A 16,172-nucleotide genomic window follows, 5' to 3' on the forward strand; every position below is an offset into this window, starting at 1 on the left:
CACATGGCATACCCGGAACACGTACATGTACACGGCAGCGGCACAACACATACAGTGCAATACATCTACACAGCGTAACTCATACAGTACAATGCATCTATAATTCTACACAGAATAACACGTACAGAACAATACATGTACACAGCCACAACACATACCGTACATTACACGCACACACCACAACCTACAGTACAACACACCGGCTTCTTGTATTACAGGTACAGTCCTCCGCAGCCCCACGTACTTTCCTAGTGCTCTTGTCTGCTTGTTTGTTGCTTCCCCTGTCTTCTGTTTAGCACTGCTGCAGTCATTACATCCACCAAGGATAAGGATTTCAGGTGGATTTAAAATGACATTCTAAAATTTGGAAGTTTTTTTTTTCTTTTATGTATTTGCAGGCACATGAAAATGACAGCATTACTGATATTCCTGTGTTTAGGCAGTAGTCTAATAACATATTTTTCTTTTCTTTTTTTTCATTATGTTGGAAAGTTTGATGCAGACATTTCTGTACAAGGGCCGGTGTTCCAACATTTTAGCATACCCGACAAAATAGCATACAAATGCTACAACACCGGTGCTGCGGCTGCAGGCGTCTGTCCCCAACGTTTATCGCTCGGGATCCACCACGCTGTAATTGGGTTGCCAATCAGATGAATGGAAATACTCATCTCATGACAATTGAAATCACTTATGTCTAATACACTGAGATTTGCTGGGAGATTTAACCCTCCTGGCGGTCTATTAAAATCCGCCAGGGGGCAGCGCAGCAGTCTTTTTTAAAAAAAAAAATTTTTTAAATCATGTAGCGAGCCCAGGGCTCGCTACATGTTAGCCGCTATGCAGTGGCACCCCCCGCCCGCTTCGATCGCCTCCGGCGATCTCTGATCAGGAAATCCCGTTCAAAGAACGGGATTTCCTGGAGGGCTTCCCCCGTCGCCATGGCGACAGGGCGGGATGACGTCACCGATGTCGTGACGTCATTGGGAGTCCTGATCCACCCCTCAGCGCTGCCTGGCACTGATTGGCCAGGCAGCGCACGGGGTCTGGGGGGGGGGGGGGGCGGCGGATAGCGGCGATCGAGCGCGGGGCGGCGATCGATGTGCTCACGCAGCTAGCGAAGTGCTAGCTGCATGCAGCAAAAAAAAAAAATTATGCAAATCGGCCCAGCAGGTCCTGAGAAAACTTCCTGCGTGGCTTACCCCGAACGGCCAGGAAGGTTAATGCCAGATCTATTATTTTCAACAGGTCCAATCTGATTTTCGATCAAATTTTTCCATTCACTACGATGGAAAATCAATCGGACTCAGATCGGACATGTTGGAAATAATTGATCTGTCAGTAAATCTGCCAGAAAAGCTCATCGTGTGTATTAGGCATTAGCCACGGTCGATTGAGTACATGTAGCTTCTGGCATCGTAGACAGTCTATCGACCTAGTGCTCAAACGCGCTGATGAATTGATGGCAAACAATGTAAATCGTTTTTCTATGCAGTAACAGAAAAACGTTTGACTACTGCAAAACTGGCTGTGTAAACTGGTCCTAAAACCCTTCACCTGCCTTAGGGCTGGTTCACACTACTGTACAATAACTTTTCTGAGCGTTTTGTGATTTTAAAAGTTCTTGCTAATGTTATCCTGTGTTCACACTGGAGCAATTTGATTTTCTAAAAATCCGCCATTGCATTAGCAAGAGCTTTTAAAATCTCTAGCGCTTAAAAAGCTCTTATAGTGTGAATTAACCCCCTACATTGCTATTGTAAACTCTGACTGGTGCAATTAATAGCAGAGCATCACTAGATGTATTACAGTTATTACTTTAGACTTCTATCACCTTAAACTACTTTATGCCATGGGCTGAAGTGAACAAATGTGCACACACGTGCACTCACACATGCACACGGCCTTATATAAACGTGCACAAATAGGATGTTTATAAACGTCCATATTGCAGGAAGTGGTTAAAGCACACCTACAGTGAGTGGGATATGGAGGCTGTCATATTTATCTCCCTTTAAACAATTAATATTATTTATTGGATTTATATAACGCCAACATATTACACAGTGCTGGACAATTAATAAGGTTACAGACAATAATGATAATAGGGGTGAGAGACAATACAATACAGGTAATAAGCAGTAAGACACAATGCCAGATCATGTACTGAAGTAGTAGTCCCAATAATTCATGTTATTTTATAGGCAGTATGCACGATCAAGTAGGATACACAAGGAGGGAGGGCCCTGCCAAAGGCTTACAATCTAAAGGGATAGGGTGATGACAAGACAGGAGGGGCTGCATCGATAGGTTCTCAGCTTAGAGAGGGTATCAGCGAAATGAGGTAGGCCATTTTGAAGAGTTGAGTTTTGAGGGCTTGTTTGAAGGTGCTGATGGAGGGGGCAAGCCGATGGGTAATGGGAGAGAGTTCCACATGATGGGGGAATTAGTGAAGTCCTGTAGCGTGGGAGTTGGGTGGGTAGAAGGAGATTGTTGTAGGAGCAAAGTGGTTGGCCTGGTATGTATCTGCTGACCAGGTCAGAGATGCAGGTTGGGCAGGACTTGTGCATAGACTTGTAAGCCAGACATAGGATCTTGAAGCTGTTTTGGAAATGGACCTGAAAGCAATAGAGGGATTTGCAGTGATGAGTTATACAGACAGAGCGGTGAGAGGAGTAGGTGAGTCTGTCTGCTGCATTCATAATGGATTGTAGGAAGAGGGGCGTTGCAGTTCAGAGGGAGACCTGTCAGGAGGGCGTCGCAATAGTTCAGGCGGCAGATGATGAGGGCATGGATGAGGAGTTTAGCAGTGTCTGGGGTCAGGTAGGGGCGTATCTAAGAGATGTTGCATAAATGGAAATTGCAGGCTCCGGGAATGGTTTGGATGTAGAGGTTAAAGGAGAGGGCTGAGTCCAGGGTGACACCTATGCAGTGGCCCTGTGCGATAAGCCAGATGATTGTACCATTGACAGTGATAAGATGTTCACGCAGGGTGAGATTGTATGGGAAAGAAAAATTCTGTTTGATCCAGGTTTAACTTCAGAAGCCTGGCTGACATCCAGTATGAGATGGTAGAGAGCCAGAGGGTAATTTCTCTATTGTGATGGTGGAGAGGTCTGTGGTTTGGAGGTAGATCTAGGTGTTGTTCGCATATAGGTGGTTGTTGAAGCCCAGGAAGGAGATTAAGGTGGTAGGGAAAGGCTGCGCATCCCTAAACACATGTTGCAATTGAATGGTTAATCGCACAGGCATACACCGCCTCTGCCAGACTGAAAAATGCATGCCCTGCATCCAAGACAAGTGCTAACATTTAGTAAACTATCTGAATTGAATGCGAAATGTGCAGAGAGTCTATATAGGTGCTGCACACTGAGCTGGTGGTCATTTCAGATGCAGCCTTAGTGGTATGCGCTGGCATTCTCCTCGCTGTTCTACCAAATGTAAGTTACATATTTTTCTTGCTTAGCTGCTCCCGAGGTTTTAAATTTAGGTTAGGTCACTTGCCCGGAGGTCTGCCTCACCGTGGCGCAAGTGTCTAGTATAATATACTTTGCATGAAAACCATATTGGAAGCCAAAGTACCTCCTAGTTTAATAAATGTTAGCACTTGTCTTGGATGCAGGGCATGCATTTTTCAGTCTGGCAGAGGCGGTGTATGCCTGTGCGATTAACCATTCAATTGCAACATGTGTTTAGGGATGCGCAGCCTTTCCCCCCCCCCCACCTTTCCTTAACTTTGTAACTATGTAACTGTCAGGTTAGCTGCTCCCAGCCCCTCTTCCTGAGTTTCCTGTTTGCATGATAAGTAGTAGCAGATTTGCATATGATTTGCATCTGAATTGAATGCGAAGTGTGCAGAGAGTCTATATAGGTGCTGCACACTGAGCTGGTGGTCATTTCAGATGCAGCCTTAGTGGTATGCGCTGGCGTTCTCCTCGTAGGAGGGAGATTAGTTTGCTAATGGAGACAGCGTAGAGTGAGAACAGCATGGGATCGAGAACAGAGCCTTGGGGGACCCCAACCAAGGGGGGGGGGGGGGGGGTGAAGATTGAGGAGGAGCCATTGAAGGGGGTCTTAAAGGAAAGATTTGAGAGATAGAAGGAGAACCAGGCTTGGGCAAGGTCTTGGATGTAGATTGCTGGTATTGGAGGAGCAGGGGATGATCGACTGTGTCGAATGCTAATGCGAGAAAAAGGAGGGGGAGATTGGAATATTTACCTTCAGCCTTTGAAGCATGGGAAGGAGAGGATAGGGAGGTGAATGGATTGGAGAGGGTTTCAAGTTAGGGTTTTTTAGTAGGGGAATACAGTGGCCTGTTCGAAGTAAGAGGGGAAGGTGCCATTTGAAAGGGAGAGGTTAAACAGAGAGGTGAGGATTGGGGCCAGAATGGCGAAGTGTGGACGGAGGATGTCGAATGGATCCAGGTGGCAGGGGAGTTCCTTAGGAGCAGATTAACTTCATCCTCTGTGACCTGTGTGTGCAAGTAACACTCTTTTATAGGTGAATACTGGTCCTATTGAGTCCATCATTAGGAGAACTTTGAATAACAGTGTTGCATGTGGCAGGGATTCAAGGAGAAAGGCACTGCTATCCAAAAAGAATGTCATTATTGATGGATCTATGGCTTTTGAATTGTCCCAGTAAATGCATTGTGATATATATTTGAGTTTGAACAACAAAAACCCTAATCACATAAGTCAATATAGTCAGAATAGTGAAAGCAGAAGAAAGTTAAAGGGTGCCCATAACTCCTTTTAAGAAATATAAGGCCGCTCCTGAGTAAAGTTACTGCCTTGCCCTGTACTTTTCTGCCTGCTTGCTACTTGCAGGGGCCTCCACATCCTCCTTTCCTCTTGGCACATCACCCTTGTGCAGGTGTGTGAAGATGTGATTGTATACAGCATGTGCCTAGACTGCCAGGCCATGGGCACTTCCACCCTTAACCTTGGCATCACTCATAAGGGTGTGAGGGGTATCACACAGGTGAGAAAACCAGCCCAGGAGCAGGGTAGGGGCCAGTATAGTACTACTTCCAGTTGGCCATTTCCATGGTTCTGGTGCGCTGGACCTGGCAGATAAGCTACAAAAGAAATATCAATTTATTATATATTTATGCATTTTAATTTCTAGGTTTCTTTTTTTATCTCTAAATGCCCTGCTTTCTTGCCAAGAGGCAAGTAAGTAGTATGAGTATAGGTATTCTGTCTTGAATTGGTTGAGCAAAAGTTGTGACCTTAATCCTACGGAATGTTGTGGAGGGAACTGAAGCAATTAGTTCATGTGAGAAAGCCCACCAACATCCCAGAGTGTGAGCTCTTCTGTAAGGAGGAGTGGGCTGATTGATGTCCAGGCCTCATCAACAGTTATTGGAAATGTTTTGTTGCAATAATTGGTTTAAATTTACAAAGTAGCGCTCAAATCTGGTTATTGACTCCACAGGCATTATGATGTCATACATTCCTGGAAAGACAGCAGTCAACCACCTCTGAAATGCACAACACACCGTGCTCCCCCCTAAGGGTAACGACTCATCAGATGCTGAGACCTCCACGGTCTATCTGCGCTTGCGGGGTATATGACCACCCCCAGCCTTTTAGGCAATCTCCATCTGCCGTCCTCCATTCTGTGGAAAGTCTTCCGGAGATGTCAGGTGTGCTGGAAGACTCTGCCTTTTACGAAATTTTAAAACAATAACCTAGCCACTTCTTTTATTTGATATGTTTTTTACAAATAATATTTCATGTTTCATATTTCACACTTTTGTTACATGTTTTTTTTTCTTCTTTAGGCAATATAAGTGAAGACTTATTATGGCTTCTCCTTGGAGAGGCCTCATTGGAACCTTTCAGGGATACACTTTATTAAATAACTATTTTAGATCTATCTTGCTTGGGAAGAGATGTTTGAGTTTGAATACATCAGAAAGGTCTCACCGGCGAGTTGTTGTGACTGGTATTGGCATTGTATCCCCCCTCGGCGTTGGAACCCAGCTAACATGGGATCGCCTCATACGTGGAGAAAGTGGAGTAGTTAGTCTTCAAGAAGATATTTATAAAAATATCCCTTGTAGGGTGGCTGCTCAGGTACCAAGAGGTCTTGGAGAAGGGCAGTTCAAAGAAGAAAAGTATGTTTCTAAATCAGATATAAAAGCAATGTCTCCTGCCACAATCATGGCATTAGCAGCTGCAGAGCAAGCAATAATGGATGCTAACTGGATTCCAAAGTCAGAAAAGGAGGAGGAGTCTACCGGAGTGGCAATAGGCATGGGGATGGTGCCTCTTGATGACATTACGGAGACTGCTACATTATTCCAAACCAAAGGATACAATAAAGTCAGTCCATTTTTTGTCCCAAGAATATTAGTCAATATGGCTGCTGGTCACATCAGTATAAAGTACAAGTTTAAAGGACCAAATCATGCTGTGTCAACAGCGTGTACGACGGGAGCTCATGCTATTGGAGACTCCTTTAGATTTATAACCCATGGGGATGCTGATGTGATGATAGCTGGTGGAACAGAGGCCTGTATCAGCCCCTTGTCACTTGCTGGATTTGCAAGGGCTCGAGCTCTCAGCACAAGCTTCAATGCCACGCCCAACAAGGCATGTCGACCTTTCCATCCTGAAAGAGAAGGCTTTGTAATGGGGGAAGGAGCAGCTGTCCTAGTCCTAGAGGAGTATCAACATGCACTGGCAAGAAACGCTCGAATATATGCTGAAGTTCTGGGATATGGACTGTCAGGTGATTCTTGTCACATAACAGCTCCCAGCTCAGAGGGTGACGGTGCATTCAGGTAATCGTCCGTACTTTAATCATGCTTCATCTGTAAATTAGTCAAGCTTGAAATTAGCAACTATTAACAGTCTTTGAACTCTGCACTTACCGAAGTTAAATAGACCGTGGGTGTCTTTGGCATCAGATTATTACTCTTATGTTCAATTCCTTGCTAACATAAGAACATTGTATTTATGCATACTTCTTAAATAGAAACCTGCGATACAATCAAAGCAAATCAGGACTTAAGCAAAACAGTTTGTTACTAAGCTTAAATCCCATTCCAACTGCAAGCACTAATGCTGGGCATACACGGCTCGTTTTTTGCCACTCGATTCTCCCATTCGATCATTTCGCGCTCGATTCCACAGTCAATTCTCTTATCTTCCATTCGTTTTTCTTATCTTTTTCCATTCACTGCTCTCTGGAATTGAGCGGCTAAACTATCGAGATTAGACATGTCGGAAATTATATATATCGAGCCATCTTAATGGCTCAAAAATGAGTTGTGTATGCCCAGCATAATGTTTCCTAGTGCAGAGCTTGTTTTTATCTCTTTCCCTCCAGTCAGTTTATCTCCCACAACCAAAAACATACAGATAAGTTAATTTGCTTCCCTGTATATTGCTCCTAGACTGTGATTAACATGGCAGGGTTTAAATTGTGAGATCTAGCGATGTATGAGCAGATTCGTCCAAGAGACAAATCTCTCTGTTATCGAATCTGATAAGAGAGATATCTGTCAGCTGCCCATACACCACAGGCTGGTTCCCAATCAATTTCAGCATGAAATAGATCCGGAATCGGCCCTGTGCACTGCCTCGCCACTGTGCCTTCCTAATGTAATGTCCCCCCGGTGCCAAAGTGTATGCATTACCTGTCCGCGGCCTCCGCTTGTCCCCCAAGGCTTCCGGGATTCCTCTTCCACATACATGCGTGCCCCAAGTGGTTTCCTAGTAAGGATGCTTGTGTGACGTCACACCAGGAAACCATGTGGAGCACGTGTGTATGCAGGAGAAGCCTGAGGGGACGAGCGGAGGCTGCAGACAGGTAATGTATACTTTACACAAGGTGCGGTGGAACATTACAATACATATCGGCTAGGCGCAGATGGTTTCGTACATCATCGGGAAATTGCACGCGCCGTTCCCACTGCGCATCCGACCAACCAACTTCTGCCCGACATCTCGCAGCATGCGCCATCAACAATGCAACCAATTTCTATCCTGAAATCGGTCACTTTGTCAGTCAGGCATGCACTTGGCACTGATTTTCATCCGATTTGATTATAATAAATTGGATGGTCGATCGGCCGCCAAGTCACCTGATGTATGGCCACCTTTAGTGCTGTACTAGATAATAGTTGCTCTTTGAAGTACTGCAAAGACATCCACAGATTCAGACTGCAGTCTTCTTAGAGAGCTCTGTCTGCCCATATTCTGTCTGAATATGAACTCATCTACGTAACTTTAAAGAGGGATTGTTAGACACAAAATCAAATTCAATATACCCACTGCTCTGTGTTTATTATGTAGTCTACATACAGTCTGCATTGCAAGCATTCCAATATAATCATAAATGTGTCTGCTCCAATTAATCTTATATTAGTCAGCCTGGCTTCATTCTGGACCGTTGTCAGGGAGAGGGAAGCTTGTTATCTCCCCTCCCACATTCCTGCTTCTCTCTGATTGGCTGAGGGCAGTTCAGTGTGACAGGAGGCTCAGAAGGGAAATACACCTCAGCCCTCTGCAGAAGCTGCTGAATTATGATCTATGCTGCGCTCACATGTGTTTACAAAGCAAGCTAGATATGACAGTGCATTTTCTAGGAGAGAAAAAAATGTAAGGGAGGAAATGACATCAGTATTGGCTTCAGTCAGATACAGTAAAGAAGGAAAATGCCTGAAACTGTTTTCTCTTTATTTACTATATAAAATTATTTGAAATCAAAACTTGAACAGTCTTCTGTTCAACACGGGATAACTGGCTAAATAGTGGGTTCTCATAACCCTGACCTGCCTAGCAGTGACTGACATATTACCTAGCCAGAGCATTGCCATGTAACTTACAGTGGCTTGCAAAAGTATTCGGCCCCTTTGAAGTTTTCCACATTTTGTCACATTACTGCCACAAATATGAATCAATTTTATTGGAATTCCACGTGAAAGACCAATACAAAGTGGTGTACACGTGAGAAGTGGAACGAAAATCATACATGATTCCAAACATTTTTTACAAATAACTGCAAAGTGGGATGTGCGTAATTATTCAGCCCCCCGAGTCAATACTTTGTAGAACCACCTTTTTCTGCAATTACAGCCGCCAATCTTTTAGGGTATGTCTCTACCAGCTTTGCACATCTAGAGACTGAAATCCTTACCTATTCTTCAATGCAAAACAGCTCCAGCTCAGTCAGATTAGATGGACAGTGTATGTGAACAGCAGTTTTCAGATCTTGCCACAGATTCTCAATTTGATTTAGATCTGGACTTTGACTGGGCCATTCTAACACATGGATATGTTTTGTTTTAAACCATTGCATTGTTGCCCTGGCGTTATGTTTAGGGTCGTTGTCCTGCTGGAAGGTGAACCTCCGCCCCAGTCTCAAGTCTTTTGCAGACTCCAAGAGGTTTTCTTCGAAGATTGCTCTGTATTTGGCTCCATCTATCTTCCTATCAACTCTGACCAGCTTCCCTGTCCCTGCTGAAGAGAAGCACCCCCAGAGCATGATGCTGCCACCACCATATTTGACAGTGGGGATGGTGTGTTCAGAGTGATGTGCAGTGTTAGTTTTCCGCCACACATAGCGTTTTGCATTTTGGCCAAAAAGTTCCATTTTGGTCTCATCTGACCAGAGCACTTTGTTCCACATGTTTGCTGTGTCCCCCACATGGCTTGTGACAAACTGCAAACGGGACTTCTTATCCTTTTCTGTTAACAATGGCTTTCTTCTTGCCACTCTTCCATAAAGGCCAACTTTGTGCAGTGCACGACTAATAGTTGTCCTATGGACAGATTCCCCCACCTGAAGATCTCTGCAGTTCGTCTAGAGTCACCATGGGCCTCTTGACTGCATTTTTGATCGGCGCTCTCCTTGTTCGGCCTGTGAGTTTAGGTGGACGGCCTTGTCTTGGTAGGTTTACAGTTGTGCCATACTCCTTCCATTTCTGAATGATCGCTTGAACAGTGCTCCGTGGGATGTTCAAGGCTTTGGAAATCTTTATGTAGCCTAAGCCTGCTTTAATTGTCTCAATAACTTTATCCCTGACCTGTCTGGTGTGTTCTTTGGACTTCATGGTGTTGTTGCTCCCAATATTCTCTTAGACAACCTCTGAGGCCATCACAGAGCAGCTGTATTTGTACTGACATTAGATTACACACAGGTGCAATCTATTTAGTCATTAGCACACATCAGGCAAAGTCTATGGGCAACTGATTGCACTCAGACCAAAGGGGGCTGAATAATTTCGCACACCCCACTTTGCAGTTATTTATTTGTAAAAAATGTTTGGAATAATGTATGATTTTCGTTCCACTTCTCACGTGTACACCACTTTGTATTGGTCTTTCACGTGGAATTCCAATAAAATTGATTTATGTTTGTGGCAGTAATATGACAAAATGTGGAAAACTTCAAGGGGGCAGAATACTTTTGCAAGCCGCTGTATGCCTGTTCGGATACTTGCATTGGGAATTTCAGTATTACATGTGTCATAGTAGAGGATGCCAGAGTAGTTAGAGTTTCCCCGAGGAAGTGAATGATTAAACAGATTTTAGTGCCACATCTGTTGTAATTTTTGTATTCTTTGGGCTACAGATAGGAATATAACATCAAATTGTTGCTATGTTTAAGTGGTTTATGTACTGACAGGTAGGGCCTATGTGCTTGCATAGATCAAGTGTCATACCTATGGATATAGATATATACCTCTTGCTTATATTGTTTCTCCTGCCAGGCAATACATTATTCCTACACCTCACCATGTTAGTGATATCCATATTCTGTAGCCTCAGTCTTGCTAGTCAGCCACTGCATACAAATGTCTGCTGTTTCCTTGGAAACAAAACTTTCATTCACCTTTTTAAGTTTTTTCACTGCTTTAATTGGCTCCTTCCCTTGTCATGGTTCCTAGAGCTTCCCTCTGAAGCAGAGCTGAATACAAAATGCACTTATCCAAAAAGCAGCCGTTTCTTAGAAGAGATTGTAATCTTCGTCCAGGAATAAATCTATAACTATGAGAATGGTCAAGGAACTGAAGCCTACAGAATAATGAAAACCTCAGTGGCTTCATTTTTACTGAAGGAACAGCTTCTTTTGAATTTCTTTGTCATGTGTTTTTTCTTTCCTGCTAGCCCTGTCTCATCTATAACCAGCTTCAGGTGAGATTCTGCATTAGATAGTCTGGAGATCATTAGAGTCATTATATTCATTAGGTCAGGACTTTATCTTAATAAACGTGAATAACAAGTATGAAGGGGGAGAGTCTATAGGTGAATAGGCGTAGAAACTTATCACAATGAAATAGTTACTGTAGGGAAGGCTGTATGCTGCACAACCGCGATTGTACAATGTTTGTGTGAAGTCTAACAGATCTCAAGTATTCTTTCAGTCTCTATACCCCAATCTTATACCATGCTCTTTACCTAAACGGCAAGCCCCTGCGTGAGCAGGAGGTGACCTAGCAGCACTTACCCGATTACGGTTACCCCGCAGGACTTTGGTGTGCAAGCTATAGAGACTGAGGCTGAGAAGACCAGAGTACTACCAAACCACTCTAGACAAACTGGCACAACTAGACAGTCCAGGTCAGCAACATGAGATCAAGAGATATTGCAGTACAAAGGAGCAGACCGGGTCAATACAATTCAGGGTCAGTTCAGGCAGCAATCCACAGAGAGGTCAATGTACAGTAGAATCACTTTAGAGTAAACTCCAAGGGACCAGGAACAGTAGTTTACTATATCAGAAGTTTACTATATCAGAATTGGTCATACATTGTATATTTAAACAGACGCATTTGCTGGGAACTGAGGACTGAGTTTACTATATCTAGAAATTTACTGTATCAGAGTTTACTATAACGAGATTCTACTATAACAGGCAAGATCAAAAACAGGAGATCCGATAATAATAAGAGCCCCCAGCAGTAACCCAAAGACAACTAACGCTATAATAGGCAATGACAGGGAGACAAGGTTAGGCTTTTAAACAAGCACCCACCAATCAGTGGCCAGCCACACGCAGCTTACCCAATCGTCTAAGTGTATGGGATGGATGCGTGGTTACGAGCTGAAAGGAATGGCGGGGTTGCCGCATGCACACGACTCCTGGCAGAGACGGCCACATCGCTGGATTCTCCAGGTAAGTTCCTGACAAGTTTACCAACATATATGTATTATGTTATACAGCATAATAATAATAACAGCGTATAGTACATAAAAGTGGTATAGGCGCTCCTCCAAAGATTGTGTTAACCCCTATTACAACGAAATTGTGGATCGCTATACACCTTGGGGGGTATCACCTCCCTGTAATATAGTAAACAGAATTGTGTACAACGCTCACACCCTCATTTAGCAAAAAACAGCCCAACTACACAGTCAGAATGTAGGCTTTTGTTTTAAAGCAGCAAAGTCCACCACAAATGGTTTGACGTCTCTGTGACACTCTATTTGAACCAGTCCACAGCATATGAACATAAACTTCTACCTGTATGCAACTCAAACACAAAAGACAGGAGGGCACATAGCGTAATCTGGTATACACAACTTCAGTCGATTTCTTCCACCAACTGTATTATTAACTACTGTGATACTGTAACACAGTGTCAGTACACCCACATGTACTACTGATATAGATTGCGCTCACCAGATAGCCAGACTGACCCAGTACAGACCAGCTAGATTCGTTTGTTATGGTATACACTCCTTTCTCCTTCATAGGCAACCGCACCTTTAAAGACTTAAATGATCGATGAAAACCTCTTTCAAGACCATGCTTGTGACAAAAATTTGTGAAAACGTCCAGACCTGAAGGCAAAAATCTAGTGTAGCATGAAAATCTGATCCAAGGTAGCTGAAAAGGAGCCTCCAAGGATCTGCAGCAAAGGGGCACTGCTCCCAAAACTGCTACTGCTATTTATACGACTGTCCAGCGTTTGCTTTAAAACAAAAGCCTACATTCTGACTGTGTAGTTGGGTTGTTTATTGGTAAATGAGGGTGTGAGCGTTGTACACAATTCTGTTTACAATAATAACAGCGTACTCTGTATCTGGTTCCTGGAAGCAGCCTCCCAAGAGCTGGACTATCAAAATGTCCAATACACCATCAAATGGCAAGGTTTCAGAACTGACATATGCAATCCAAGGGTCCCACAGCCTATCAAACTTCTTGGGGCAGTTACTGTTAAGGTAGGTACACTTATTAAAATGAAGTGAGTTTTCAACCAGTTTGACTTTGAGTGGTTGAGGCTTATTCCAGTGCAAAATCAGGGTCTTCAGTCAACCCCAGGAGACAAGCCTTGGGAGAAACCATGACGGGTCTGTCAAAAACTTTACTCAGAACTTCCCCAACTTGTGCCCAAAACATGCTCAGCAGGTGACATGACCATGATGCAAATAATCCCCAGCAGCATTAGCACTTCATGGGAACCTGTGTCACCTCTGTCAGGGAAAATTCATGCCAAATGAAGGGGAGTTGGATGGGTTGTTTAGGCTGTTACATACATAAAATTGGTCACAGTGCACAAATATGGTGTGATTAGGCTGTATGGTATGTTGCTGCCCAGTACTGTAGTTATTTCATAGTTGTACTATGATCTCTCTGTGAGACTTCAGACATGGCAACTCAGCTGCTATTGTATTGAAGGACTCCAGAACTTCACTACGGTCACGCAACTGCTAATTTCCTACCATTCTGCAAATGTTCGAACAGCATACATTTTTAAAACAAACCCAGTCCAGCACAATCTTTGAAGTAAATAAGAGGCTTCACTTCCTGTGACTGAAGGAGGTGTCCAATGACATCAATACACCTAGGGCTGCCTTACATCAAATCCTGTGTAACGGATGCCTAAGGCAGATACACAGCGCACACTAATGTATAAAAATAACATTGCGTCAAAATACATGTAGCATGCATTGTTCATTGCCATTGACATGTATTGATGTGCACTGCGCATCCGTTTTGTATCGCTCTACACCGGGTTTGGTGTATACCAGCCCTTAGCTTTCATGCCTGTGGTTGCCGATCTATTAAGGTTATCACCTATACACTGTGTGTCAGCGTAGTGCTATATATAGCTATTGCGGAAGGGTAATAAGCTATAGCATTTCTTGGAATTAACTTAAAATGTAGCCATTAGCTACAAGTGTTTACGTGTATTGGCTGAATTTCTGCTGGTCCTTGTCCAGGCCTCTGATAGACTATCAGTGCAAGGCAGCATACTGTCTAGATTACAAAACAAGGCCTGGTATTGATTTTCTCACTGCAGTCATTCAGCCAGCATGCCATTTAAAGTGGAACCATCATCAAAATCCCACCTCTGTGAAAAGTTATTGCATTGGTTAACAGACTGTTTCACTCTCTTCTGAAGCATATCAGTATATGCCAGGGCAGTGGTTCCTTACACACTGATTGCAGTTGGTAATGCAGGGCAAACATACACCAGAGATTTTCCACAGGATTCAGGTTTTTTTTTTGGGTGAGGAAAACTCAGTATCCTGTTCATAAACAGTACATGAACAAGACAGAGTAAGATAAGTCTTTTTTGTATGTTATGACAGTCTGTTTTTCTGCTTAAAGTGATTTTAAATCTCTTCCTTAACTTTCTGTTTTCTTAGGTGCATGAAGGCAGCCATTAGGGACTCCAAGCTGCAGATTGAAGATGTTTCCTACATTAATGCTCATGCCACCTCCACTCCTCTAGGGGATGCTGCTGAGAACAAAGCCATCAAAAGACTTTTTGGGGAACACGCATGCTCACTGGCTGTTTCTGCAACTAAAGGGGCTACAGGTCACCTACTGGGTGCTTCGGGTGCTATTGAAGCAGCTTTTACCGTTCTGTCTTGTTATTATGGAATTCTACCACCTACTTTAAACCTTGATAGGGCAGAACCGGAGTTTGACCTTAATTATGTCCCTCTAAAAGCCCAAGAGTGGAAGCCTGGAAAGAGAAGAATAGCTCTCAGCAATTCATTTGGCTTTGGTGGAACCAATGCAGCAATTTGTTTTGGCAGTGTATGAAAAAAAGACGTTTATTACTTTTGACAGGAAATTTCAGAAGTTACACTTTAAAGGACACCTGAAGTGAGAGAAATATGGGGGCTACCATATTTGTTTCCTTTTAAACAATGCAAATTGCCTGCTTGTCTTGCTGATCCTCTGCCTCTAATAATTTTAGCCATAGACCCTGAACAAGCATGCAGATCAGATGTTTGAATAAAGTTTCACTGGATTTGTTACATGCTTGTTTCAGGGTTGTGATGCATACACTACTGATGCATGAAAGATTAGCAAAAAGTCAGGCAACTAGCATTGTTTAATAGGAAATAAATATGGCAGCCTCCATATCCCTCTCACTTCAGGAGTCCTTTAAACATCTGATACTAAAATGAAATCTAAAACAAGAGCCTACTTATGGTAAAATGAGCTTTGCTAATTCCATTAGGACAATACTGGATATGTAGGTCTTAAAGAGACTCTGAAGTCTCTTTTTTTCCCTGATTTTCTCATATCAGCCTGTTAAGAGTTAATGCTTAAGTGAGATCGCCGCATCCCTGCGGCAGATGACCGATTTATGACAGAGGATTAGCCCTGCAAAGCTCCCGGGCTCGCAGGGCTTTACTTCCTCAGTGAGGCAGAGCTTTAGGCTGTAGCTCTGCCTCCACTGCAGTCAATCTCTGCGGATAGCCGCCTCTCCCCACCCCTCTCAGTCTTCTTTCACGGAGAGGAGGTGGAGACCCGCAGAGATTGATTGCGGAGAGGCAGAGCTACAGCTCAAAGCTCTGCCTCTCCAGAGCAGCACGATCTGCAACCTGCAAAGTCGTAGAACTTTGCAGGTCACTTTCTATGTAATAAATCGGTCATCTGCCGCAAAAATGCAGTGATTTCACTTACTCTTAACAGGCTGATATGAGAAAATCAGGGAAAAAAGAGACTTCAGAGTCTCTTTAAAGTGACTCTGACTCTGAAGCGAAAAAAAAAAAACATGATATAATGAATTGTATGTGTAGCTTGGATAATTAATAGAACATTAGTAGCTAAGAAAAGAGTCTCATTTTTATTTTAAGTTATATAGCTGTTTTTCTATAAGATTGTATCATTCTCTAATATTTGCAGTTTACAAACAACATTCTTTATTTTAAATGATAAAACAGTGCAGAGCTAATGGCCCTTTG

At 43.3% G+C, this 16,172-nt stretch overlaps 1 protein-coding gene across 2 annotated transcripts; it reads left to right on the forward strand.

Annotated features, from left to right (window-relative positions):
- Window positions 1-10: 10 nt before the first annotated feature.
- Window positions 11-15,915, forward strand: OXSM (3-oxoacyl-ACP synthase, mitochondrial). 2 transcript variants are annotated; one of them, XM_068236179.1, is made up of 3 exons: window positions 11-218; window positions 5,789-6,793; window positions 14,616-15,915. In XM_068236179.1, exons 2-3 carry the CDS (start codon window positions 5,811-5,813, stop codon window positions 15,016-15,018), a joined length of 1,386 nt encoding a protein of 461 aa, XP_068092280.1. In that variant the 5' UTR covers window positions 11-218; window positions 5,789-5,810; the 3' UTR covers window positions 15,019-15,915. The 2 variants fall into 2 exon arrangements, with proteins under 2 accessions (XP_068092280.1, XP_068092281.1); XM_068236180.1 differs by lacking the exon at window positions 11-218 and adding an exon at window positions 5,442-5,650.
- The last annotated feature ends 257 nt before the right edge of the window (window positions 15,916-16,172 follow it).

Source organism: Hyperolius riggenbachi, chromosome 5, assembly GCF_040937935.1.
Source record: "Hyperolius riggenbachi isolate aHypRig1 chromosome 5, aHypRig1.pri, whole genome shotgun sequence".
Classification (NCBI taxonomy): Eukaryota; Metazoa; Chordata; class Amphibia; order Anura; family Hyperoliidae; genus Hyperolius; species Hyperolius riggenbachi.

Excerpts from the sequence above, each read along its gene's own strand:
- OXSM (XM_068236179.1), top strand. The coding sequence starts at position 5,811 with ATGGCTTCTCCTTGGAGAGGCCTCATTGGAACCTTTCAGGGATACACT. Across the intron at positions 6,794-14,615 it reads GAGGGTGACGGTGCATTCAG|GTGCATGAAGGCAGCCATTA; the intron begins GTAATCGTCCGT and ends CTGTTTTCTTAG.